General features: G+C 40.8%; 2 protein-coding genes across 6 annotated transcripts in view; one reads left to right on the top strand and one right to left on the bottom strand.

The window, feature by feature from the left end:
* Positions 1-12,485, top strand: part of cbfa2t2 (CBFA2/RUNX1 partner transcriptional co-repressor 2) — a 34,779-nt gene extending 22,294 nt beyond the window's left edge. For 3 of the 5 annotated variants that reach the window (XM_005460795.4, XM_005460796.3, XM_013264638.3), the window contains exons 2-11: positions 2,079-2,237; positions 2,426-2,667; positions 2,761-2,850; positions 4,983-5,167; positions 5,261-5,514; positions 7,126-7,211; positions 8,021-8,213; positions 9,598-9,666; positions 9,848-10,038; positions 10,590-10,931. In XM_005460795.4, the coding sequence (XP_005460852.1) occupies positions 2,105-2,237; positions 2,426-2,667; positions 2,761-2,850; positions 4,983-5,167; positions 5,261-5,514; positions 7,126-7,211; positions 8,021-8,213; positions 9,598-9,666; positions 9,848-10,038; positions 10,590-10,931 (1,785 nt within the window). In that variant the 5' untranslated portion in view covers positions 2,079-2,104. Of the gene's footprint in view, positions 1-2,078; positions 2,238-2,425; positions 2,668-2,760; positions 2,851-4,982; positions 5,168-5,260; positions 5,515-7,125; positions 7,212-8,020; positions 8,214-9,597; positions 9,667-9,847; positions 10,039-10,589 lie in introns of all 5 variants that reach the window. The other 2 variants (XR_267327.4, XM_005460793.4) reach the window with 2 other exon arrangements.
* Positions 12,486-19,880: 7,395 nt separating this feature from the next.
* Positions 19,881-25,789, bottom strand: part of necab3 (N-terminal EF-hand calcium binding protein 3) — a 37,729-nt gene continuing 31,820 nt past the window's right edge. The window contains exons 11-13 of the mRNA XM_005460798.4: positions 25,519-25,596; positions 24,886-24,977; positions 19,881-20,957 (exon numbers count right to left, since the gene is read on the bottom strand). Coding sequence (XP_005460855.1) covers positions 20,929-20,957; positions 24,886-24,977; positions 25,519-25,596 — 199 coding nt within the window. The 3' untranslated portion in view covers positions 19,881-20,928. The remainder of the gene's footprint in view (positions 20,958-24,885; positions 24,978-25,518; positions 25,597-25,789) is intronic.

The following is a 25,789-nucleotide window of genomic DNA, read 5'->3' on the forward strand; positions in this document are numbered from 1 at the left end:
CTTCCCTTTGTTGCATTAAAGCAAGGATGACAGGTGGCATTTAGACCAGACAAACACCCCACATCCTCCTCTAAGCCAATATTCACCTGAGTTAACATTAGGCCACTTTGTGCACTCTGTGCATATGCGTTTTGTGGCTGCTGTGACAGCTGCCTCCCGAGACAGCCCTGTGACTATACCATGGACTCAGGTGTTCGCAAGCCAGATGAAGTCATCTAGCTATGTGTGCTGTCTAATTGACAAGCAGAGGCAATTCTCTAAGGATTGTCAGGAGTACACGCACACACACCTGATGTCTCCTGCTTTGGCTGTTACCTCTGGCACGGCTAACAGCAGACTGTGCCACAACTCAAGATTGCATGAACACTGCTGCGGCTTTGTTTCTGTTGCATGCTCAAAGGTTGTGCAGTAAGGAATATATATGCAATATGTTGCTATGTTTACATTCTGCAGAACTATGCAGGCCTGCCAGTTAAAGTCAAACACAAAATGGTGTTTACAAGGATGGCAGTCAGTTTGGATCCAAACTACTGTTCACAACCAGTGGTTAATGGTTCATAATGTGTCAAAGAACTTGGGAATACACTTCAAGCTGAATTCTCAAATCCTGGCTTTTGTGTACATATGAAGTTGTTTACTTGGTAAGAGTGTTGACACTGAGGCCATATGCCCCGTTGATTCTGTTATTGAGATGTCAGTCTAATTTCCTGGCCATACGGATGGAGTGTGCGGAGCTTTGGAGCCGGTGTGTGTGCGTGCTGCAGGCTGCTTCCTGCAGTGCACTGGCAGACCGCGTGTGTGGTGGGTACGGCAGTCCAAATGTCTGCGTAGATCCCTCCTTCCTGCCCCCTATGTTGGTGAACAGGTGGAGCGATGGCAGGCAGGCCACGGGGGCTGAGAAAGAATGAGATGGTACGAGGCAGAGAGGGAGAGAGTTTTAAGAGGACTGCAAAACAGAAGGAAGAACAGTCAAAGCTGTATAATGAGTTGCAGACATGACAGATGAGTTGCACAGGGCAGACTGAGAAAGTGCGAGCATAGGATGCAAAACAGATTTGTCGCCAAAACTTGAGGAAATTTGCACTTTTGCATTCAGATCCATTTGTTGTTGTAATTTAAATTTTCTGGTTATCCATGACAATTTCATTCTGCATGTTTTCACATTTTTTGCACTCGCAACAGTACCTTTTATTCATTCCGTGGCCTTTTTTTTTTCAGTTTTCTTTGAGTTACCTACTGACAGCTTAAACCTTCTGACTTAAGCCTTTATAAACTAGGACCTCATGGCTGAAGGCCATCCAGAGTTCATAGCTGTGAAAAAGAAATAAAGGGTGCTATTGAGTCCAAAGCCCTAAAACCATGAACCCACATTTAAAAGCTGCTTTCTGCTAACCTATGACCTGTGAGACCATGCTTGTCTATTAATTGTCAATTCTTGAAGCTGTTAGAAAAGTCTGATCCACTCTAAATGGAGACGGGATCCGGCCCTCATGGTTCTCGAAAAGACAAAGACAGCTTCTGATCCACATCTCCCCACCACCACACCCCCCATTACACTTTCTCCATAGCCCTTATCTGGTGGTCTCATTCAACGTCAATAGCATATTGAGAAGTTTCATTTAACATTCAAAAGCTTTGTCGATCTTGTTAGTAAAGCGTGAAATAGCCTGTCCCTTTTTCTCTGTCTCTCCTATTTCTTGGGGAGCTCAATGAGGAGGCATTCTACTCCCACACAATGGCCTTCTTCAGCATTTCTTCTGTTATTGATCTGAATGGGTGAGAGTGAGGGGCTAAACTTCAGACATCTGGCTCTTTGAAGGGGGCAGGGTGGTTGGTGCCCTGGCAGTGTGTGTTGTATCATGCAAAGTGGGTTGAGGAGAGGGGGCTGGGCATTATTGTTGTCTTTTGTAACAATAGGCATGAAGCTTTTGAATTGATTAAACAACTGAGCTAATGGGGGGTGAAGTTAAAGTGGTGCTTCTTTTTATTTATTTTTGTGGATGTCATAGCAAGTTACAGTTATTTAACTTTGGTTCACTCCAACAGATGCCCTCACCTACGTTCTTTCCTCTTTGCAGACAGTAGAGAGAAGAAGAGCCCTGCCATGCCCGGTTCTCCTGTGGATGCTAAGACTCATTCCAGATCAGCCCCCAGCAGCAGCGCCAGCTCCACTATGCCACCCCTACCTTCTGTCAACCCCAGTGGCCCACGACCGGCCTCTTTTTCCACCACAGCATGTAAGAGTAATAATTAAATCTATACTTAAAGAATTTCTCTCATTCTTCCAGCTTGTCTTTTTGTTTCCACTTCGGTCTTTGTTCCTTTTCACAAACCAAAGTTGTAGACACGCTGGAGTTGTAACCACACTCAGCAGGGTTTATTTTGATTTCTCTTCTCTTCGTGTTGGTTTTCTGACCTTCCCCAGTGACCAATGGGAATCATCATTCCCCACCAACACTGAATGCAGTGCCATCTCCACCACAGCGTTACAGCAATGGACCGTCCTCTTCCTCTTCCTCATCGCTGGCTAACCAGCAGCTGCCGGCCACCTGTGGGGCACGCCAGCTGAGCAAGCTGAAACGTTTCTTGACCACACTGCAGCAGTTTGGCAACGACATTTCTCCTGAGATTGGAGACAGCGTCCGAAGCCTAGTTCTGGCCCTTGTGGTAAATTCTATGATGGCATACTGAAGAGAAAAAAAAAGTCAACATTTTATAGAAATGCATTTAAATTAAACCTTCCCTTTTCCTATCTTTTAGAATTCAACAGTTACCATTGAGGAGTTTCACTCACGACTTCAGGAGGCCACCAACTTCCCCTTACGACCCTTTGTTATTCCTTTTCTCAAGGTAAACATGCCTCCACCCCCTCCTTTTCCCATCTTTCTGTATTTGCTTTGTGCAGTTCTGCATGGAATTACTTCCCTTTTCTTTTCACAGAATATTCTAGTATTCTTTCTCCGTTGAGTTAAATGTAAGCTTTACACCTTGTTGTGTAAAGTTGCCCATCAGATAGTTGCCTAAGTGTAGTTTTGTTAATTGAATTGGCCATTTCAGGTTCAAAGTAACCGTCAAGATTTATGTGTTGACTTGACAAGCAACAGATGACTGTGTGTTAACAGCCTCTTGAGCCCCTCTGTAACCAGGGAAGTCTGCAAGTGTATACTTTTAGTAGCTCCTCGCAGTAAAGCATCCCATAAATCTTGTATAACTGGACTTCAAGCTATAAAAAGCGGCTTTATTTTACACTTACTTCTTGGTTATCTTTGGAGCCCTTCTGTCTGTTTGTCTAAATCCTTGATTATACTCTCTTGTGGACAGCTATTCATTCCTTTTATACTTCTTTGAAGTCCGCTGCCTGGGGAGCATACGTAGTTCGTGCATTGTGATGTAAATTTTACACGGACGAGTCCGCACAGTCACAAAAAACAGGCAGGCATTCGGACATCTGCACGTACTATCGCACTCAATAGGTGATGATAAAAATGTACATTTCTCAGACGTTAGCGGACACTATCTTACTTGCGAATGTGAAAAAGATAATCAAGACTTTTGGTGGCTGAGACAAGAATGCTCTGTTTTTGTTGTTCTACTGATTTATTGCAATGATGTGGCGTTCTCACTATTTAATAACAACTGCTGGAGAGTCTCTTAAGAGAGAGATGGAGCAGTTGGGACAAGATCTGTAGAAAATGTAGAAAAGACAGAGAAGTGGATGAGAAGGAAAGAGGGAAAAGTGGGAACTCGGAAGTGTGAAACATGCCTATAAAGTGTTCCCTTCCTTTTTTATGGTCTCCACTGCGCCATATGGAGCCGTTGTCCCGTTAAAAGAGCATTCAGCTGCCAAGGCGCCGCCAATCTAGCATCCGCCCTTCTGAAGCCCGGAGAACCCGATGCTCAACTGACACACAGCACATGTGTCCGCTAGCTGGGGCCCCAGGGAAAGAAGGGATGCAGAGGAGCATGGGAAACAGAAAAAAAAGGAGAGCCCATGGGTATTATACAGAGGCGATCGTAAAGCAGAAGTGCCTGCGTCTATAGGGGAAGTACAAGCGATACTGTAAAGATCAGCTCACTGAGGCATAGAGGAATGTTTGTTTCAATGGACAAAAAGATCTAGGTCTTTGCAGAGTAGTAAAGTGATGTTTAACTAATGCTATATGTAGTTTAAAATGCTAAATAATAATAAGAGGTCAGTCACAAAATGAAAATGGCTGGTTATTTAGTTGGTTGCTCAAGAAGAGGGAGAGGAGGGAGCAAGGAAGTGGTGTAATTGCAAACACACTGAAGTCTGTTCCTAATTAGGGAAATGCAGGGAACAAAAGAGAGATGGAAAGATTGGATGGAGACAGTCCCAGATAAATACAAAAAAAACTGAGGGGATGAGGAATTAGGGAGAAGTCTGTGTATCATTTGTTCTGAAATGTTTCTAAATTTCTAAGCCTCTGTATCATCACGCATACCTTTGCTGTGACCAACACATTATGCTCAGCACACATGCTGCTTGCAAGAGGTTCATAACCAACATCAGTTACCGCTTAGAAAACTCTGATTTTCATTTGAATTAGGAAAGCCGCAGCCTCCTTGGAGGCAGCCGGAGAACAGCACCCAGACACAGATCTAGCCTTACAGCCAGACCCCAAGGAGTCACTGCCCCCCTTAAAACCAATTTTCTTCCAGCCAGGCGTCTTCCCCAGGAGGCAGATCTGCACTGTATCTCTTGGCTCTGTTGCAGCATGAACGTAGTCTGTCTAGGACAGTTCTGGTTTGTTTGGTCCAGATCGCCCCTCCTGTTTGTCACTATCAGGTTTTCTGGTGTTTCTCTCTTTCTTTGTCTTTGAATGAGTAAAATCAATGCTCATTGATATAGGAGCGAGTAGTGGCCAAAGTCTACTTATACGTGGGTTCATCTGTGCTCTATAAAAATAACTTTACCTGCAAATTATAATCAAACTTACCAAGTATAATTTCTTTCCTGTCAGGCAAACCTCCCTTTGCTGCAGAGGGAGTTGCTCCACTGTGCACGGGCAGCCAAGCAGACCCCAGCTCAGTACTTGTCCCAGCATGAGCACCTCCTGCTAAGCACCACTCTGGCATCTTCTCCAGACTCCTCTGAGCTGCTGATGGAGCCTCCGGAGCCTGGAACCAAGAGACACAGCCCAAGCAGGTTAGATAAATGCATAAAAAAGATCTATATTATATAGAGTATATAGGTAAACAGTGAGCGAGCTACATTAAGTCACTCCTGTCTCCCCCTCAGGGCTAAAGAGAACGGTTTCCATGAACGCCCACCTGTAGCTATGGAGCCTGCCGCAAAGCGGATTTGCACCATTAGCCCAGCTCCCCGACACAGCCCTGCTCACCCATTGCCACTGACTGCCCAGCTTCACCCAACCCCTCCACCCTTGCAGCATTACGCCCTGGATGACATCGCAGCACCTCACATCCTGCACCGTGAGCACAGCCAACGTGTTTTGGAGATCCGCGAACTCAAAGACAGGCCACGACTTCCTGGTATGTGATGCAAACTCGGTGTAAGGATATTCCTGATGAACTTCATTTCTGAAGTTGTTTCCAGTCTACATTGTGGGTGATAAGGTGATGCATATTCAAGCTCAGTTGTAGCCTTTGTGGCAGCAGTGAATAAGTGTTGTAGGTGTCCTTGTGAACCAAATATACAAGTGTGTAGTGTCAAACTTGTTTGCACATTTCTGTAGAACATCCATACAACAGAACTTTAATGGCTCTTTACAGTAGTTTGAATTCAAGTTGCTGCTAAACGCATTTAGAAATGAACATACTTGCATGAAGACAGATGCACACAAATATCATATTCTATATGTGATAATGGGTGGTCTGTGTGTTTGTGTAGGCAAGACCCATATATCTCAGGAGTCCACGTATGTATATAAACAGAGCCATACTGTCCAGGCAGGGAGAGCTGGATGTACTCTGGTGTATATCTAGCCTTCATTTGGGGCTTGTCAGCACTCAGTGGAAACATCGGTAGCACACATACACACATACAGACACACACCTTGATATGTTCCTGGTAGAGGTGCTGTGTTTATGAGTCCTTAGTCCCCTGTCTGACAGCCTCCCGACCGCCTGCCGCCACTTAACTCATAGGCACACACACTCACGCATAAACACATCAGTCCACACACTGGTGGCTTTGAACTGATGGACACTGATGAGAACCAGAAGTAGCGAAGATGTTGAGAAGGCAGTGTGCATGAGGGTATCATTGCTCTCCTAAACAATCCTTGTGTGCAGGGTCTTGTTGGCTCTTTCTTACCAAGTTTTAAGAGATTGTGGTTTGCATCTTTGTAGACAGTGTGGGTCTACTTGCATGAACATGTGGATGTTTTTTAGCCTCTGTGTGAGTACAAACTTGTGTGCAAACCCTGATTACCGTTAAATGTATTTGGATATTGCTGATGTCACAGTGTAATGACTGGATTTGAATCAGATTAGCTTTGTTTTTGTGTGTGTTTGTGTGTGTGCGTGTAGCCGTAATAGTCTACAATGAGTGTCAGAACGGCTGGTTGTGTTTAGAAGTGGAGCCACTCCACTCAGCCTGAGTGTCTCCCTACTGGAATGCTGTGAGCTCCAGGAGGGGAGGTGCTAAGGGAGAAGTTTTGGGTGTATGTGAGTGTGTGGTTGACAGCTGACTTCCAGATGTGTGCAAGCTCTGGAGCTCTGGCCGCTGGGAGTCTGTTTTATATCACGGGGGTCTCTTTTTCACTTTCGCTCAATCTTTGTTTCTCACTGTCCCTTTATCTTCCTGCCTCTGCATGCTCACCTGCCCTCAATCAAGGCATAAACAAAAAGGAAATAAATAAAACTCCTTTTGTCATCCTTAATTGTTGTGTGTTTGAGTTTTAGCTAATAGCCTCGATTTAGTACTTTTAAATTCGTTTACAGTTTCTCATGGTGGGAAATGATAACATTTTCTTCAAGTTTAATGTAAATGTGTTTTTTGTCATTTTAACAGAAGCACTTATTTACCATATATAGACATGCGTAGGTGTTTTTGACTCACTGTCACTTGTGGCTTCTCTTGCATTAAGAAGAATGTTAATCATGATGGCCTGTGGTTTGTCTTGTGTGTGATTCAATCAGGCACTAATGGGGGCTACCGTGAGGAGCCAGTGGACCACAGACTGACAGACAGAGAGTGGGCTGATGAATGGAGGCATCTGGACCATGTAAGTCTGCGGACAGGCACCACTGGTGCTGTTGACTTTTGATACAGAAAGAATGTGATTTGTTTTACTGGGGTTTACCACTAAAATAATCTATCACAGCTTAAAAGCACACATAATCAGTAGGCCAGAACTTTTTGATAAGACATCATTGGTTTATAAGCTGCAATTAATTTATTTGGTATGGGTTAAAACATTTTATTGGGAGTTCATTATTAAGCTTATCATTATTATAAGCTGTTAAGGGGAACTTAGACTTGCCACGATGTAGGAAATGCTCCCTCAGCAAGACACTTTTCCATAGGTACCTATTGATATAATAGACTGTATAATTGTGTGATTTATTGGCAAAAAAGGCTTGTAGGTAATCTGAAGTAAAATAGAAATATAATATAAAGTCAAGAAAGAGTTATGCAATAGGTCTGTGAATGTGGACGTTAACGAGTTTCTTAATGGATTGTGATTAAGACATCCTGAACTACCTTTCCAGGAGATAAATGGTCAGGTTATTGAAAATGTTACAAGAAGAAGAAACATAGCAAAGACACAAAAGTTTGCTGGGAAATTACAATTATTAACATAAGTCAATTAGGCATTAAAACAAGGTATTTATGTTTACCTGCTTACTGGGATGAAATTCTACCAAGTCAAGGAGATGGCTTGTGAAACTGGTTCTTGATTTGATGGTATAAATACTTTTTGAAACTTCAGATATAGCTATTAAATAGTTGCTTAATGATGTAAGATTTAAATAATTCCTCAAGTAGCTAAAAGCGATCTCAATTTATAAAATTTCGTTTGTCGTCATCAAGGTGTTGAACTGTATTGTGGACATGGTAGAAAAGACACGGCGGTCAGTGAGCGTTCTCAGACGATGCCAGGAGTCAGATCGTGAAGAGCTTAACTACTGGAGACGACGTTCGAGCGAGCAGGAAGACCCGCGCAAAGGCGGACCGGCATCCGCTCCATTCTCCAAGACGCACAGCCCTCACTCTTCAGAGTCGGGTGGGTACCGCTGTTTTTTTGTGGTTCTTTTTTGTCAGGGACCAGTAACTTTTCATTGTTCACGCTTGCTGCTTTATTACAGTAAATGTTTCATGATTTTCAGAATGAAGCCAAATTTATATAATGCTTGATGTTGCACATGCTCTAAACTTCATATTTAACCTGCTAGTAACATGTAGCCATGCAGAAGCCCAGTTTTTTGGGGTTTAATTAATTAAATATCCCTTAACATCTACTATGTTTTGGGTGTTGGAAACTGCTTTAAGGATTAACAGTTCAATTCAGTTTAAAAGACTGATGTTTCCATTTCCTTTAAAAAGTGTTATTTATTTTGAGATCAGTTCATTAAATGAACTTTAGAATGGGTAAGCAAATGTCTTTTTAAAAGAAATATAACCATGGGCCGTTCACTCTGGGATAATGATGCTAGATAAACTACAAGCATTGTGAATAATAGCACATAATGATCTGGACATCCTGAGATTAATTTAGGCGATACAAAAGTCCAGACTCATTTCTGTTTCATAGTCATTACATCATCTAGTGGTCATTAATAGAACTGCGCCGAAGTCACACGTCAGCGTATTAGTGAGTCCATCCACAGTTAGTCCCTCAGTCTGCTGTGTACTGGCAGTGTTCTTTCTGCGTGCCAGCCTTGCCATCCCCCTGCTGCTCCATAGTCACAGACAGGTGCCAGGATTGGCCTCCGCCATATCGGCCACAGAAGGGCCGTCCTGCCATCCTGCAGGCACAGAGACCCAGAGCTAGCTGACTCGCCAGAGCACCATCTGGGCTCCCAGTCGGAAAGCCTGCCTGCTTGCCTAGGCTTGGGCTGTTATAGTGGGGGTGTATAAAGGCTTGGTGGAAGAGAAGGGATGTAAATGAAGGCAAAAAGAGAAAGAAGTGGTGAGATCAGCTGTGAGTGATGGAGAAAGAAGCGGAAAAAGGAGATAAGAAAGGCAACAGTGTTAGAGAGGCAGAGCCCAGTAGTGAGTTAGGAATGAATTACGATTCAGGGAGACAGATTTGAGGGAAGAAACAGAATATTGACACAGCTTGATGGTCTGCATTTCTCTCCAAGCCAAACACATTCCTTTCTGAAGCTGTCAGATCGCAGATCCGTCTAGGACTCTGATAACTAACAATAACACTGGTTGTATGGCCTAGATATTCAGAACTGTTTGCACCAGTGACAGAATAAATGTCAAGATGACAATGACAAAGAAACTATTACTGCCTGTCTATCAGGCCTTTTTTTTTTTATATGCCCCCCATCACCTTCAAGGAGTGTCAGCCCCAGTATAAATAAATGAAAATTAATAAATATATGAACTTTCAAAGCCCCGGCAGGTGCTAATTGCTTCCGTCTCTGTCTCTCCTGCAGACTCTCAGCGTGATTTTGCTCCACGGCCAGGCTCAGCATATGTTACAGATGAAATCTGGAGAAAAGCTGGTAAGAACATGAAACAAAATTAGGTTAAAGACAGAAAATGTTTTTTACTCGACCAGTTGTTGCATTTACAGAGTAATATTTTGACACACTTAGCAGATTGCTGTGTGCTTTACTTATGCAAGTGTGCACAGCAAAAACAAGGTGAGCCCCACCTAAATCTCTTGTCTTCTCTGAATTATAGAAGAGGCGGTGAATGAAGTTAAGCGTCAGGCCATGGAAGAGGTTCAGAAAGCTGTAGCAGAGGCTGAGCAGAAAGCATTTGAGATGATTGCTGCTGAGAGGGCCAAGATGGAAAAGACTCTGGCTGAGGCCAAGCGGAAGGCTCAAGAAGATGCCATCATGGTCATTAATGAACAAGAGGACTCCAGTGAGGTGAGCAAGGACTGTAGAGAAACTACAACAACGAGATCTGGCACACACAGCACACCAGAGTAAATATATATATGTACAAGTTTATATATACTTAAATTTCCAAGTATACTTAATTTTGAGTTGCGGTCATTTTTAATAGCAATTAAAGCTTAATAGTGGAATAAAACAATAACAGTGAATGAACAAATGACTAGATTAAAGTGGAAAAAGGCACTGTGCTTATAGTGATGATTCCACACGTAGATTTTCTGAATATCGTGAAGGGCCTCACACGATTTAGTAAACAGTCCATATGGGACTCGGTGGGTGGGCAGAAAAATTACTCAAAATGAATGCTTTAGTTGCTGAATCTGCTGAGACAGCTGTATGCTTATAAGTTCACAATGATTACTCCAATTCATGGCCGCGTTTGCTTCTGCTGCCCCCAAATGGTCCAACAAAATTACTGTAGTTTTGTTTTTTTTAAGGGGTTTATTTAAAAATTGAAGAATACAAATGCAGTTTGTACAAGTGAGAGATAGAAATGGACTATATCTTTCCTCTCTCATTAGTGTTGCTGGAACTGTGGCCGCAAAGCTAGCGAGACATGCAGCGGTTGCAACGCCGCTCGCTACTGTGGGTCTTTCTGCCAGCACAAAGACTGGGAGAGACATCACCTCATCTGCAGCCCAGGACTTCAGGCTCAACCCAAACCGGTTTCTGCAAGCAGAGTGGCTGCCGTGGCTACAGCAGCATCGGCCGCCACCGTCGTGTCTCCTGTTGGTCTGGCTGGGGTCAAAGTTCCCGACAGTGTGCCTTCAGTCTGCAGTCCAGGTGGGGAGAAGGCTTCAGTCGCTTCGCGTTCATCCACTCCCTCCACCCCTGCCTCGGCCCCTGAGACGAACGGACACTAGGAGGCAAAGGACCTTGGCGGTGCATGTGTCGCCTTCCCTCTTCAAAAACCAGGAAGAACTGAAACAGCAGCATGAGGGAACTATTTGTGGGTTAAGTTAGGATAACAGATTTTTCAACATACTCTTTGGCAGATAAAAAAGGACAGATTATGGATGACTGTTTGAGTGATATGTCAACTGGGACTTTGGCTTTGGCAAAGAACAGAAGGACTCCTCTTGAATGCATTAATTGGATGAACAGATCTCCCTAGCAGATGGAAACGTGTTTTTCATCGTCCAAAAACCAAAATCTTGGATGTGTGAGGGGTGGAAAAAAACTGATTGATCTCCGTTTGTCTCTGGTGGCAGCGTGGAAGTTATGAAAGGGAGGCATACGAGAACAAACACAGGAGATTAAAGAACAATGAGGTATAAAGATATTTCCCCCCATGTACCAATATCCTCACTTTGATGTGTATAAATCTAAGCTTGGGAGGAGGTGGTGGTAATTGTAAACAGTGTAATAGTACCAGCGCTAAAACATCTGTCTTCGTCCTGTAGGAAAAATCTGACTGTAGACCACGGAAGAGCCGTCTCCGCAGCTCCGGTGTATACATAAATATTTGCTCGCCAACTTCTTGTCAGATTATCATATGTGTGAATGTGTGTCAAAGAGTCGTGCTGTCGGTGAATATTGTAAAGCATATGATTATTTTTGTCAAAGCAATACTGAAATATTGTTCAGGTATTTCAAGACCTTTCTGCATCACCAAAGTCGCTAAAGAGAAAGTTATTGTAATTGCTTGTAACTGTCTTTGTGAAAAAGAGATAATACTACACTAACGCCCACACGTCATATTTACTTAAAAACAAAGTTAAACTCTGGTCATTACTTTTTTTTTTCCATTTCCAATCATTAGAAGGAACACAGGCAAAGTGATGGTGGTGGATCCAGTAAGCACAGAAACATTCAGTTTGGGCTTTTCTCTGGTTGCAATTTCACTTTGGCACTTGTTCATATCACCAGCTGTGTATGGCAGGTCAGATGTTGCTCAGAACACCTCCACCACTGCAATATTTGCATCAGGGGACAAGAGGAGTATGTTTTCCAGCACCGTTTCCAACAAATACAGGTATTAAGCTATGAAAACTAAATCCGTTTCACTTCAGCTGAAATTTTCACTGATGCCGACAACGCCGTGGTGAAGGTGCAGAGCGCTGGTTCTGTCCCACAGAGAATCTCAGGAGCTTAACTGTATTTGTATGTACAGACCATTCTTGTTCTTTTGTCACAACGAAACCTTGTATAACTTGACGGTTAGGTGAAAGTCAGATGTTTAGTGAGGAAGTTTGATTTATGGTACTCTGCTGTTACAACTGAGACATGCTTGTTTCCGTTTGTTGTAAGATGACTTTGTAAAGAATATTATGAGAGAATGCCTTTATTTTGTGAGCCACGATTTTTCCTCTTCATTCTTTGAACATGTTTTTTTTGTTATGAGACATAACTTCATATGGAAATCATATCTTGACATGAAGTATGAAATAAAGAAGCAGAGTTACTTCAAAGAGTTTCCCTGACATTTGTGCTAATTTTTAGAAATATGCAAAAAAAAAAAAAAAAATCTTCCTGGTAATATGTGATAAAGTAAAATGTGTCTATTAATACAGGTGTCATATATACTCGGTTGACACTGAATTAAGAAATTCTCCTTTTTTTCACATAATCACAATCAGCTGAAAATGTTAATGTATGATATTAGAGAGTAGTAATGAATAAAACAACTCCTATGTATAAAATATGACTACATAAGATATTTAGTCATGATATCATAAGGTATTTTTCTACAATTAGTCAAATAATAGATAATAATAGCAGTAATGAAAGTGCTAAATTGGAGTTCTGAGGTTCTTTCAAAAAGCTGCATGACTGAATTTTACATCCTCTTTGTCTCTTTATTGAATCATTCAGTGAGTCCAGTTTAAAAATGCAAGACACATCTTTGAAGTCTGAAGGTACAGAGTAATGAAGTAAGCTCTTGGTGAGAATGGACTACTCTAAAGTGGGTTGAGTTAAAGTTCTGCCATGTATTATGTATAATGTTTTCCGCCTTTGAATTCGATTAATATTCTAGTGATTGTACTGAAGAACAAAAGCTGTAGAAAAAAGTGATCACGGGAGATAAGTGATTCAACGGTTTTGTCATTGTCACGTTTTAAAAAATGCAACTTAAAAAAATAAAGAAAACTGAGATTGATGCAATAACACACATTACCACAAGGTGGCAGTGTAATCCCTATGTTAGAATAGAATAGAATAGAATAATCCTTTAATTGTCCCACAAGGGGAAATTTGGTTGTTACAGCAGCCAGAAAGACACATATACAAACCAACAGTATACAGGACACAGAACAGAAACATACACAATTTTTCTTACATATTTACATTAAGGACAATGGTTACTATAAACAGAGTACTTTACAGTTATTAAATTAAATATAAATAACTACAGATAAGAGGCAAACCAGGTTGTAGTGCGAATCGGTTGATTAACTTATTGCAGTTACAGCGCAGATGTAAACATCTGTGATTGTTGGGAGCAGTTCTGATTGTACAGTCTGACAGCTGCAGGGAGGAAGGACCTGCGGAAACGCTCCTTCATGCATCTAGGATGCAGCAGTCTGTCACTGAAGCAGCTCTGCAGTTCAGCAACATTTCCATGCATGGGGTGGGAGACTCTGTCCATCAGAGATGTTATTTTGGCCAGAGTCCTTCTGTCTCCCACCACCTGCACTGGGTCCAGGGTGCATCCCAGAACAGAGCTGGCCTTCTGATGAGTTTATCCAACCTCTTCCTCTCAGCTGCCAATAAACTGCTGCTCCAACATACCACACTGTAAAAAATGACAGATGCCACCACAGAGTCATAGAAGGTCTTTAAAAGCGCTCCCTGTACTCCAAATGACCTCAGCCGCCTCAGCAGGTAGAGTCTGCTCTGACACTTCCTGTAAAGAGCATCAGTGTTGTGGCTCCAGTCCAGTTTATTATTCAGGTGAACACCCAGGTACCTATACGAGTCCACTATCTCAATGTCCACTCCCTGGATGTTCACCGGTGTCAGTGTGGTGGGTCTGCTTCTCCGGAAATCCACCAACTCCTTGGTTTTCCCGGCGTTGATCAGCAGGTGGTTCTGCTGACACCAGTCTACAAAGTCCAGTCTACTTCTCCAGTCTATGTTGATAGTGAAGCCTCTTGATTTCGGTTTAGAAGATTCGGTATGTGGATGAGTCCATTGCAGAATTATTGGACAGAATTGTTACAAAAGTATCAAAAAAACTACTAAAAACATGCAAAATGTTATTCAATATATTACATATTACTAGGAAACAATATTTAAGGCCTAGAAGACAAAATGTCAGTTGGTCACCGCTCTCTCATTTTGTAACTAAACTCACTATTTGCAAAGCAGCTAATAAGCAGAGTAGCTGCAAGGAACACTGAATAGTAGACTAAAAAGTATACTTTTAATCCCACCACATTATATAAATCATATATTTCAAACCTAAAACCCTCGCTTGACTGATGCTGTGATCCTTATTGTCAAAGTGGCTGCAAGAACTAAATTATAGGCACAATATAGACAATGTTCTTAACTGCTGACCTTCCAATAAGCAGTGATTTCTGTTCATTTGCCTTGTCTCACTGACTTTTAGTATTAGTACTAATAGCATGATTGTGTTGCTCATTAGTAGTTGAAAGAAAAATTAAACATGACCTCATCTGTACATGTAACAGGATGCTCAATATATTAATTCCCAGTATAACTGGGAATCAATAAAGACGTTTATGTGTACTGTGTAAGAGCACTCCCTATTTAGATATGAAACTGTTTCCGCTGCTTCTGTAAATACTATTCTTATGTTCTGTTCTGCATATCCAATGTTATTTTTGGACTAATTTTCCATGAGTTCCTAGCTCTTGCACTACAACTATGCTAGAAGAAAAAGTAGAATCAGCAAGTGATCACAGTTGTGTTAGTGTCAGACTGTTTGTGTACATGTGCCAGTCTTTGTTGTGGATAGAGGGGCATCTCTGTGTGTGGTTAGCTTGCTTCTTGGCTCTCTCACCAAGCTGTTGTAGTGCTTGTGGGGAGATACTGGCTTAATTATGTGTCTGGTTTCTGTCCCAGCTTCTTGCCTGAGGCATATTAATAGAAGTCACTTAGGATTCATCATCTTTTTCAGAACTTTCCTTAGAGACAACTCACATTCCCTCCTCCATCATAGCCGGTCTGCCCTTTGATAAAATTTTCTAATGGTTTTTGACAGCACGCTATTATCAACACTTAGTATTGTTCAAGGTCAGCGGTGCTTTACAATAATCTACCCGGAAACCCGTTTTTGTACTTTGCTAGTGCTGTGCTTGGCCTGCATCAGCTGCTGCATGAAATTTAGCTTCATATCCTAATCTATGTAAATCCAACTCCATGGGCTAATAAATTCCACTCATAGCAGAACCCAAGTGAGTATGAGTCTTTAAGTCAACGAGGACAAGTGACTCAGTATTTCAGAGGCAAGATGCCCTCTGAACACGTTACCACCCACACAATCAAGTCTCCAGCTTGAAAGAAATGGAGATACTGAGGCATGAAATGGGACAACAGCTGTTGCTTTTTCAACTTTGGCCCCAAGCCTAGGTATTTCTGAGCAGGTTACAGCTCAAGACTGTAGACATACACAATAAATGTACAATGATTGATGTATAAACCTGTGAAGAGGATATTTTTAAATCTATAATTGGCCTTATATATATCACATATTATGTATATTATGTAGAGCTTTTTTTGACTGTTTTTTGGGGAGGTTCCCTTGTTAGCGATCAGGTTTCTAAGAGAAAACACACTGGCAGATAATATTTGTGTTGACATTGTTTAAACTTTTCTGCTATCCACCATAAACCAGGAGGGAAAAATACAAAGAGGTGGCACAGGATTTGACTTTGGGTGCCTTTTGAGTGTTGCCTTCTGTAAAAGAACATAACATAGGTAGGGAGGGGGGACTGAAAAGAGAACAATGAAACGGGACAACAGATGTCGTTTGGTCACCTTAGCCCTAGCCCTTGGCTTTTTGAAGTGATGAGCTGTGTTTGCACACATCAGAGCCAAGGGCACCTGCCTGAAAGAGAATAAAAAGACCCTTTTTTCTATGCTGCTGAAGGAGATGAGCACAGAGAGGCGGCAGCATTATTCCAATTCAAAATAACAGTACAAGGTTTTAAATTTCACTTTGGCTATTCATTGGTGTCCCTTTCAACACAAAGAGAAACATGTTTCACAACCCGGAATTTAATTAAAGGAAAATAGTACTTTAGTAAAGAAATGATAGAGTACATAAATATGTTAGAGCTCACTGTCCATCTTTTTGTTTATTAAAACCAGTGCAGTGAGTAATATTTCAAACCAGAAATATATATAAAATAAAACCTATTAAAATGAAAGAAGCACTCTAGAGCTCATGTTATTTCAGTATCATGCTGGCATATGTAGTGTGACTGCAAGGAGAAATCCCCTGATACTCAAGGGTTGTATTCTGAATGAATAACATATACCCCTGTGGCTTCTGTATATACACTGCTCATCCACTGCTTGCACAGAATCCCAATTGTCTGTAAAAATGGAATAGACTGGGACAATCCCTGCTGTACCTCAAAAATAGATAATAAATAAGGTGACCTACCTTATTTATTGTCTATTTTTGCATCCACTGTCTGTGAAGAATCAGCAGAACTCATATCTCCTGTGCTGCAGGAGTTAAAGAGGAGCTGGATTTATTCTGTTGAAGACTGCAGAAGAAATGCTGATACTATCTTTAATAAACCTCAAAAATGCACAAATCAAACCTCTTGCATATAGGGATAATTTTGGCCATTTCAGTGTATTGACATTCATTAATAAATAAAGTATTTCTAAACCTAATATGTGCCATGGGTCTTCAATTAAACTAACACAGAATATCCAGGGGGCTAAGGGGGGCCTTTTCATTCATGTTAAAGAAGAAAGACCCAGATACCATCACTGTCTTCATCATCTGGATAGGGAACTTCCCAGACTGGAAGTTGCCAGAATGACGGAGATGTTGCTGAACCTATTGTACCTGAAATAGCTGGGTCATGCCCTGGTCATGTCACACATGAAAAGGAGAGCTACTGAAGCTACGTTCCAAGCTCTAATCTGAGCAGCTATGACCCTTGTAGGAGTGAGGAAAACTCCACCTGCTGACTACCCAGTACTCAGCTGGAATATCCTTTCATCAAAGGTTACTCCTGAAACAGGCAGGAAGGTGCTGTTTGCATAGCACGAGGCAAATTGGTAGCTGCCTTTTGTGTCCAGTTAGCTTTAGTTGTTTTTGGTCATTTCTGGTCTTTGTACGGTGAGAGCTTGGTTTGGATTGCCAGCAGTAAGTCAAACTGGGCAGAGGAGGATGCATTTTGTCACAACTTCTCTTCATAATATTTATGGACAGAATTTCTATGTGCTGTCACTGGGTAGAGGAAGGAGGCTTTGGTGGTTTCATCTCGGCTTTTTGGAGATCATGTGGTTGGCTTCATCAATTTATGACCTTCAGCTTGCACTGGGATGTTTTGCAGCTACGTGTATGGTTTTTGTGGCAGATGAGAATTAGCTCCTCCAAGTCCAAGATAATAGTTCTCAACTGGAAAAGGGTGGAGTGCCCACTCCAGGTAAATAATAATTTGCTGCCCAAAGTGGAAGAGTTTAAATATCTCTAGGTCTTGTTCATGAATAAGGAGAGAGTCAAACAGGAGATTGACAGATTGGTGCTGTTTGCAGTAATGTGAACACTGTAATGGTCTGCTGTGCTGACCAAAGAGCTGAAACTGAAGCTGTCGATTTATAGGTCAATGTACATTCTGACTTTCAGAGATGGGCACAAGTTCTGGCCAGTGGCCAAGAACGTAAGACTATTGATACAAGCAGTAAATGAGCTTCCTCTGGGTTATCGCTCAGCCATAAGGTGAGGAGCCAGAGTGAGGTGGTTTGGGTATGTGACCAGGATGCCTCCTGAGAGCTTGTCTTGTGTCTTGTCCAAGGAAGAGGAAGTGAAAAAGCCCCAGAGCAGACCCACAACCTGCTAGGGAGATCTGTGTGTGTGTGTGTGTGTGTGTGTGTGTGTGTGTGTGTGTGTGTGTGTGTTTATTTCAATTATTTTTTTACCAGTATAAAAATGACCCTGACTAGTTTCATCATATAAATACAACACAGAAAAAAGTCTACTTGAAATGACTGAGAACTGAGTGATACCAGAATCAAAGGATGTTAAATAAGCTGATAGGTCAGCAGTCCATGAATATAAAATATGTTGGTACCGCTTCAGTCATTCCGATTACTCTCTGCCCATGCTATATCATTTTCTTAACATCTGAAGAAAAGATACAGCACAGTTATATTAAAGATGCACACAGAGGCTGCAGTTTTTGCGGGAGAATTTAAAACAAGGAAAAAATAATATTTGCAGATTATCTTTCACTATATGTAAAAAAAAAAAGTGTATTTTGTTTGGGCTGACACTGGGAAGATGGAAATGTTTCACTTCAAACATCAACGTGCTTTGTTTTCTGTCATAACATAGCAATTTTTTTAAACACACCCTTGGCTCGTTACCATAATAACAGTGGATGTAGTGGTGACACTCACCCCTAGGCATTTCGAAAAGCTGAAGTGGAATAGGGGGTGGGGGTGCGTATCCTCTGAGCCTCATTACCACTACATATTCATTCTGCCTTAACAGCAGACAGCCTGCCTGAGAGGAGGCTTGTGATGAGATAGGGCTTCAGTTTGCCAGCATCAGTCTTGCAATCAAATATTACAGCCCAGCAATCAATGCATGGAACCTTTGAACACATTTGTGTTCATTTACAAGTATGGCACAAACATTTTCCACAATTACACATTTGTGTTGTAAAAAGACACTGGCTGAAAAGAAGGATCTGGACTTTCATTTTGATTTAGAAAAGGAAGCATACACATTACATTTCGTTTAAACTTTCTGTGTGATTCTGTGTAGGTTTAAAATACTTTGACCATTTTTCACATGTAAAAGTGCGTTGCTGTTCACACCTTGATTAAACTCAGTGTGATGCAAGCTGTGATGAAGTTACAACCACATGTTGTTGGAAACCACTGGAGTGAATTTTGTAGCTTAGACGTTTCACGTTTGGATGAACTGGGTCGGGCAAGTTTAAATTTCAAGTTCTGCCCTTATTTCAGATCACTGCAGGGAGTTCACGGTTCAGGGAACACTGATAGTAAAATGATTGCCAGAGGTAGAGTGAGAAGTTTGGATGCTCCCTATTTGTAAGCCTCACAATTTCCCCCTCTTCTTGTCAGATCACCATATGGGTTATTAGAATTCACCTCAGTTATGTTCAGACATATCCGTATCTGTTGTCTGCAATCAATTCAGACACAGTGAGGTGTCTGGCTAAAGCATCATCGATCGATGTTTTTGGTTCTACCACTGAATCAAATTATGACAAAGCAATCGCAGAGAATTTCTTAGCCAATTAAGCCACTGACCTTTTCTTTAAAGTAAGCAAAGTTGAGTGTGCTCAATAAGTTTGCTATCATGTCAGCGTGTGTTGTGTTCTTGTCATCTTGCTGGCTGCTATAAGCTGGTGAACCTAAAATACCATATCAGCAGAAATCAATGTCATCAAAGTTCATGTAGTCATTTTTCACTCATTTTTTCCACTCTTTCAGCCAACATCAACTCCTGATGGATATATACATACTGCTCTTTGACTGGTTCAATATATTCCCTATCTAGGCTTCTTTCCACTGTTAAGCCAGCAGTGGCTTATTTATTTATTTTTGGTCTGGCGCTTACATTTTTTTGCCTCTTTCCTCTGCAGAGCTATGATCCAGCCATTTGAGAATTAATGAAAAAAAAGCAGTTGTTATCTTTCATTTTTATTAAAGTTGCTTTTCAGTCATTTAGCTGTGTACATTGCCAAACCAAAGCACAACATAAATATGAATATGTAATTTCTATATGTACAGATGGCATAAACACCACCATCAAAATAAATACATGATACATTAAATACATTTTTTTCTTTTTATAACCTAGTGATACAATGAAATCTTCTCACAAAGTGTTATTTTAAATATGCATGTTTTAAGATATTTTTACATTTGAGACTGATAATGTGTCTCAGACTGAAGAGATGCACTGCAACTAATAGCAGACCACTAGTACACTGTATCTAGCAATAGAGAAATGTCAGGGCAGGTGTGGTAGTTTTAATAGCATTTTTGGCATTCTGTGCACATAATAGTAGGATAGCAAAATGGAAAAAAAACACTGCTACACTATAATACAGCATGTACAGCCAGGATGTGGCCACATCAACATGCATGTTTAGGCTACAGTAACCTTTCATCCACTCATCCTCTCTGCTTGTTCATCCTTATCAATTGTACTCAACAGTAAACAACTCATCAAAAAACACAAAACCCTACTGGTATTGTAATCTCATTCCAATTTGGGTGTGCTCTAGTAGCCTACATTAGCGTCTTTTTGGTTTCCATCCATCGGCATAATATCAGACAAACACTGCAAAAAAAAAAGGAGGCCATACCACAATTGAGGCTAGGGGGAGAAAATTCATAGAATGGGTTTTGCATTGCAGAGAATCAGTTACTTTCAAGTCAGTAGTAGCTAGTGTGTGCAACTATCCCTTTTCATAAAGCGGCACAATAATGAGCAGTCCAAGACGGGAACATGAAAAGATGCTGCTGGAGAATGCTGGATGACGCCATTGTCTCTATCTCCTGTTGATTTCAAACACGTGGATGTCTTCTGAAATGTTCTGTATGTGTGTGTGTGTTTGTGTGTTTGTATGCGTGCAAGAGTACATGTGGGTGGGTGGGTTGATGCGCCAGTGTGCCTTTGTCCGTGTGACAGTGTAGGCAGTAGATGTGACATCCTGGATTTAGTTGCTAGTTGTTAGTCATAATCCACCAGGAAGCTGGAGAAACACACATAGAACGAGAAGGTTTAGCCAACTCACACCAAAATGATATACAATAAAAGGTCAACAGTGTTCAACATTCAAACAGTCTACTCCAATTTTTGTGTGTGTGCAAAGGCTGTGTTGCTGTTTCAAACTGTCCACTGATTTTATGTTTCACCTGGTGAGCTTTTAAGTCTATAACTACTTAAGATGTAAATAGATACCTAGTTGTAAATCAATAAAGTCTGGCAGTATAACTCTGACTTTCAGACAACTGACCAAAGAAAAAGAAGTAGAAGGAAAAGTGCAGAGAAAAAAAACAGCTTTTAGGGTCAGCAGATTGTTTTGTTTTATTTATTTTTAACTTTATTGATTCCTAGGTCGATCCCTTCCTCCTCTTCTTTCATTTTATAAACTAGCCTCTCTCTTCCTCTTATCATTGCCATCTGCAATCACAAGAATCCCCCAGCAACCAACACCTTAGAAGCAGCTTAACAGCTACTTGACTATATATACTTTTCTTAACCCAAACACACCTCTTCGCATGGGGAATAAAGAGTTACATATGAAACACCTTTTTTTCCTCAAAAGTAATGAAACAACAGTGAAGAAAAGTTAAGTAAAAGAGTTTAATAAAGTGCAGTTATACACATATTAAATACTTTATTATTATTAATGTGTGAAGACACATTTCCCAATAGCCTCTTACTTCTAGTCATCTGAACCATTTTCAGTGTAAAGGATTATGCCTGTTTCCAAACCTCTGCTCTAGCCTCAAGGCATAACACAGTATTTGTACTGTCACCTCATAGCAGGAAGGCCCTGGGTTCAAATTCACCAGCTACGGGGAGCTTAATCCCCCTGTGATGCTTACCCACCAGGTTGCCCTAGCAACCTGTAGATGGTGTACTCTACCTCCTTCCCCATGACAACTGACTCAGTGGCCACAACAGTTTCTTTACTGTTGTGAACCTCAAATTCAAACCCATGCTTAGTAGCAGTGTCATTTTTAAAACTGGTCTTGAGCTACAGTTCTTCAGGCTCTCTGAAGGTCGTTGAAAGTTTTTCTTTGGACATTGGCTGCTTTTTTCACTCATTTTCAGTCCAGTTCTTTTACCATTTACAGAGGAGTGTTTTTTTCCCCTTAACACTAACCTAAAAATCATCACACAGTTTGAGAGGCATAATATAATACATTTGCACCAATAGGAGATTCCCAACGAGCTTTAGCCAAAAACCTGGCATATCTCAACATGGTGTGCAGAAACAAAATTCTAAGGAAACTGGACAAGTGGAGGACAGAAGAAAAAGTGGCAGGCTTAAAAAAAAAAGAAAAAATATCTACAGCAGATGAATAGTAACTGAACATCATGTCCTTAAGAAACTTTTTAACATGACAATGATCATAAACTTACTGACAATCCAATTAAATAATACCTGAAAAACACACAATGGAACGCTAGGACTCATTGACAGACCTCCCCAGAGCCTGGACCTCAACATTATTGAAGCAGCGTGAAATCATCCTGACAGAGAACAGAACAAAAGGCAGCCAACATGCAAAAAAGAGCTTTGAATGTCCTTCTAGAAGCCTGGCGAACTGTTCCTGAAGACTACTTTAAGACATTGCCAGAAAGCTTACCTAAGAGAGTTCACACAATTTATACCAAATACTGACTTTTAAGCTTGTTAGAATTACTCTGTTTTTCCCTCATATTTGGTATTTCCATGTATATTTGCACATTTCAATAAACCGCTGAACCTACTTTTCATTTTCCTAGAAAAAAAGCTTACGTGACATACCAGTCAGAGATGTGGATGTAAACAACTGTGTACGGTAACCTAGTAACAAGCACAACCCATACATCCCACACAGTTAAATCAGCACTGCAATGGAGCTAAGAGGCAGAAATAAATATTAACAGCATTGGTTTCTAAAGAATTTTTATTTGTTTCCTGTAGCCAGTTATTCAAATGTGAAGACGAGCGAAATGAGATGAGACCCACTGCAGCCTCCGCTGGACTTTTCCGTGTGTTGAGGAGTCAGCGATGTGATGACGAACAAAGTAAATATGTGCGTCACACAGAAAATTGCTTTACTAAATGTGTTCATAACTGACTGTTAAAAAAAATATTTATGGATGTGTCTGAAAGAAAAGAAGCATATATCTCACACATACCTTATCCTGATTTCTGTGACTTGCAAACATGTTCTCTAGTGTTTGTATCTCCTTTAGGATAGTTATAGAAATCCATTATTTTCCATTATTCAATCCATTATTTTGCACTGTAAATGAATTATTGTCTGGAATTATGATTGTGCTCACATATGCACAGGGGGACACTTTAGTGCACCTTAACACATCCAAACCTAATGTAATAACTTAGTAAACACCTCTAGAGTGATTAACACAGTAACTAAACTTACTTTCAGCTAATGTTAAAATGACAACAGTACTAGTTACAGGGATGCCAAGTACAGGGGTGAATAGTTATCTAGTATGTGCACCTCGAAAAAATATTTTTATTAGTTAGTATCATCTGTTAGCTTACACCAGTAGCGCTAGCACAGTGAAAATCATAAATAAAATGTAGCTTCACTTCTGATAAACACAACACCAGTAGCAACTATTTGAGTTTTGAGGGAAAATGCTCCATTACTCCAAATACTATTAAGCTCCAGTCACAGTGGCCTTTGAAATGGTTAAAAAAAAATCACATATATGTTGCTGTCTGTTGCTTATTTGTTGCCTTCTACACACACAGAAATTCACATTAAACATAAATTAATATTGAGTATTTAGATTCAGAGTCTAGTTATAAACTCCTTGAAAAACATTGACATAGCTGCTGCAGGACAACAATTTAACTGCATTGAAGCTCAGCAACCTCGCTTTTATATATGAATATAACAAGAATACAACCAGTTGAGATGAGTCCCCAAGTGCAAAGAGACTCATCCTACATGTGTTGTTGGTGCAAACTAACTCAGATTGCCTGCAGCGTGCGCTCTGGAGGCAATTGTAAATTATTTCTAAGCCAATCTCTCTGAAAGTGATAGCAGTCTGTCCAAGCTGGCCTGCAGCTGTTTAAAGACTCCCATCAGGTCCTGCCTCCCTGAAAATGGTGTCCTAGAGATCAATGGTGTTGCACAATCAATGTCCAAGCAACCAATTAGTCGCCACAATTACTTGTAATTGGTCGCTGTATGCAAAAAAATTCAGCAATTAGTTGCAAGGTGATTGCCAAACTATTTTATTCTAGAGTGATAGAGCCTTTGAGTGCATTCATTTCTTGTATACTAACTGCAGAGCCAGGTGAGCAGTGTGAATGTTTCACTTGTTACAGACAAAATGACTGCTGACATGGTGAACACCAAGTCTTTAAAGCCATGCAATGTAACCTGGATACTAGGAGCACAATATATGATTTACACTTCTCATATCCAGGCAGGTTATCTTTCTAGAGATAACCACTCAAAAAAGGGGAAATAGGGAAACTATTTGAGTAACCTGGCCAAACAACTGCCCTGAAATCTTCAGAAGAATGACAGATCATAGAACCAGTGACCAAATGGATAGAAAGAAAAGCAAGAGCAGCTAGCACTCTCTCAGTCAGAAAAAGTCTAAAATGCATCTGCTTAGATGCCAAAAATGGACTTATGAGTCATAAATGGACATCATCATCAACTGGCTCAAACATATCTTGATGTATGTAGACTATAAATACCTTCAGGGTATTTTTCTAGGGACAAGCACACATATAAATCAGATTTAAACTGACAGCATAAATATATGTGGCTTTCATACTAACATTTTCACAATTTCGGAGGTTTGGCCACATTTTTCATGCACTGATTGCAAATTGCAGGTTTTCTAGGATAGTATCATTTTAGTTTCACATACACTACAAATCCTGCTCTCCCAGTCACACATATACAAACCTGGGAGCAACATAGTGGATACTACTTCAGCATCCTCCAACATGTCAATAATGCAGCGTTGGAAGTCTTTACTGCTGTTAGACTGAAGATAGCTGTGGACACAGACAACAACAGAACAAAACAGACCTGTGTGTCAATCAGCTGTTGATTTCTGTTGAAAAACACCGTGGTAGACTTGATATTAATTAAAATATCATTTTTTTTAAACTTTCATGTACATACTAGCACCAAATAAAACAACAGTTTATTGATTTTATCTGCGACATCATGTTTTAAAGGTTTCAAAACCTGATTAAATGAGCACGTAAAAAGTTATATGTGCTCAGAAAAAAATCACTTATTACCAAAAGTCTTTTGGATTTTTGTCTTAAAATGTTCCAATTGATGAATTAATATATTCATTGATATGTGTGTAGCACAGATACCCTTTAAAGCATTTAAGCTGCTTTCTTGTGTGTGTGTGTTTTAGTGCGTCTGTGTGTCTGTGTTTGAGTATGCGAACTGAGAGCTGGGCCATCTGCTCATCTTCAGTGGTGGGGAACATTTCCATCAAAAAGTTAAGAGTGCCAAACCGTCTGCCAATACCTAACACACAAACGCACACGCATGCACACACAAGCACACCATACTGACCTCATCCAGGAGAGGCGGTCTTGCCAGAACTCATACATTATGTAACACGACTTTCCCGGGAGCTTCTGAACGGACACGCTGACAGCAAGATCGAGAAGAAAAGTAGAGTGGGGCAAGAAGAGGATACAAAGTGAAACAGAGTTTGCACTCAGCAGGGATAAAGTACATGAAAACTTTGAATCTTTTGAGGGATGTCATTAAAATTAGGCAAGACAAAAGCACAACATTAAAACCCAAGTTTCAAAGACTTGTTTTAGTTATGTAAGAGATA

The sequence above is a fragment of the Oreochromis niloticus genome, linkage group LG5 (genome assembly GCF_001858045.2).
Source record: "Oreochromis niloticus isolate F11D_XX linkage group LG5, O_niloticus_UMD_NMBU, whole genome shotgun sequence".
In the NCBI taxonomy this organism is placed as follows: domain Eukaryota; kingdom Metazoa; phylum Chordata; class Actinopteri; order Cichliformes; family Cichlidae; genus Oreochromis; species Oreochromis niloticus.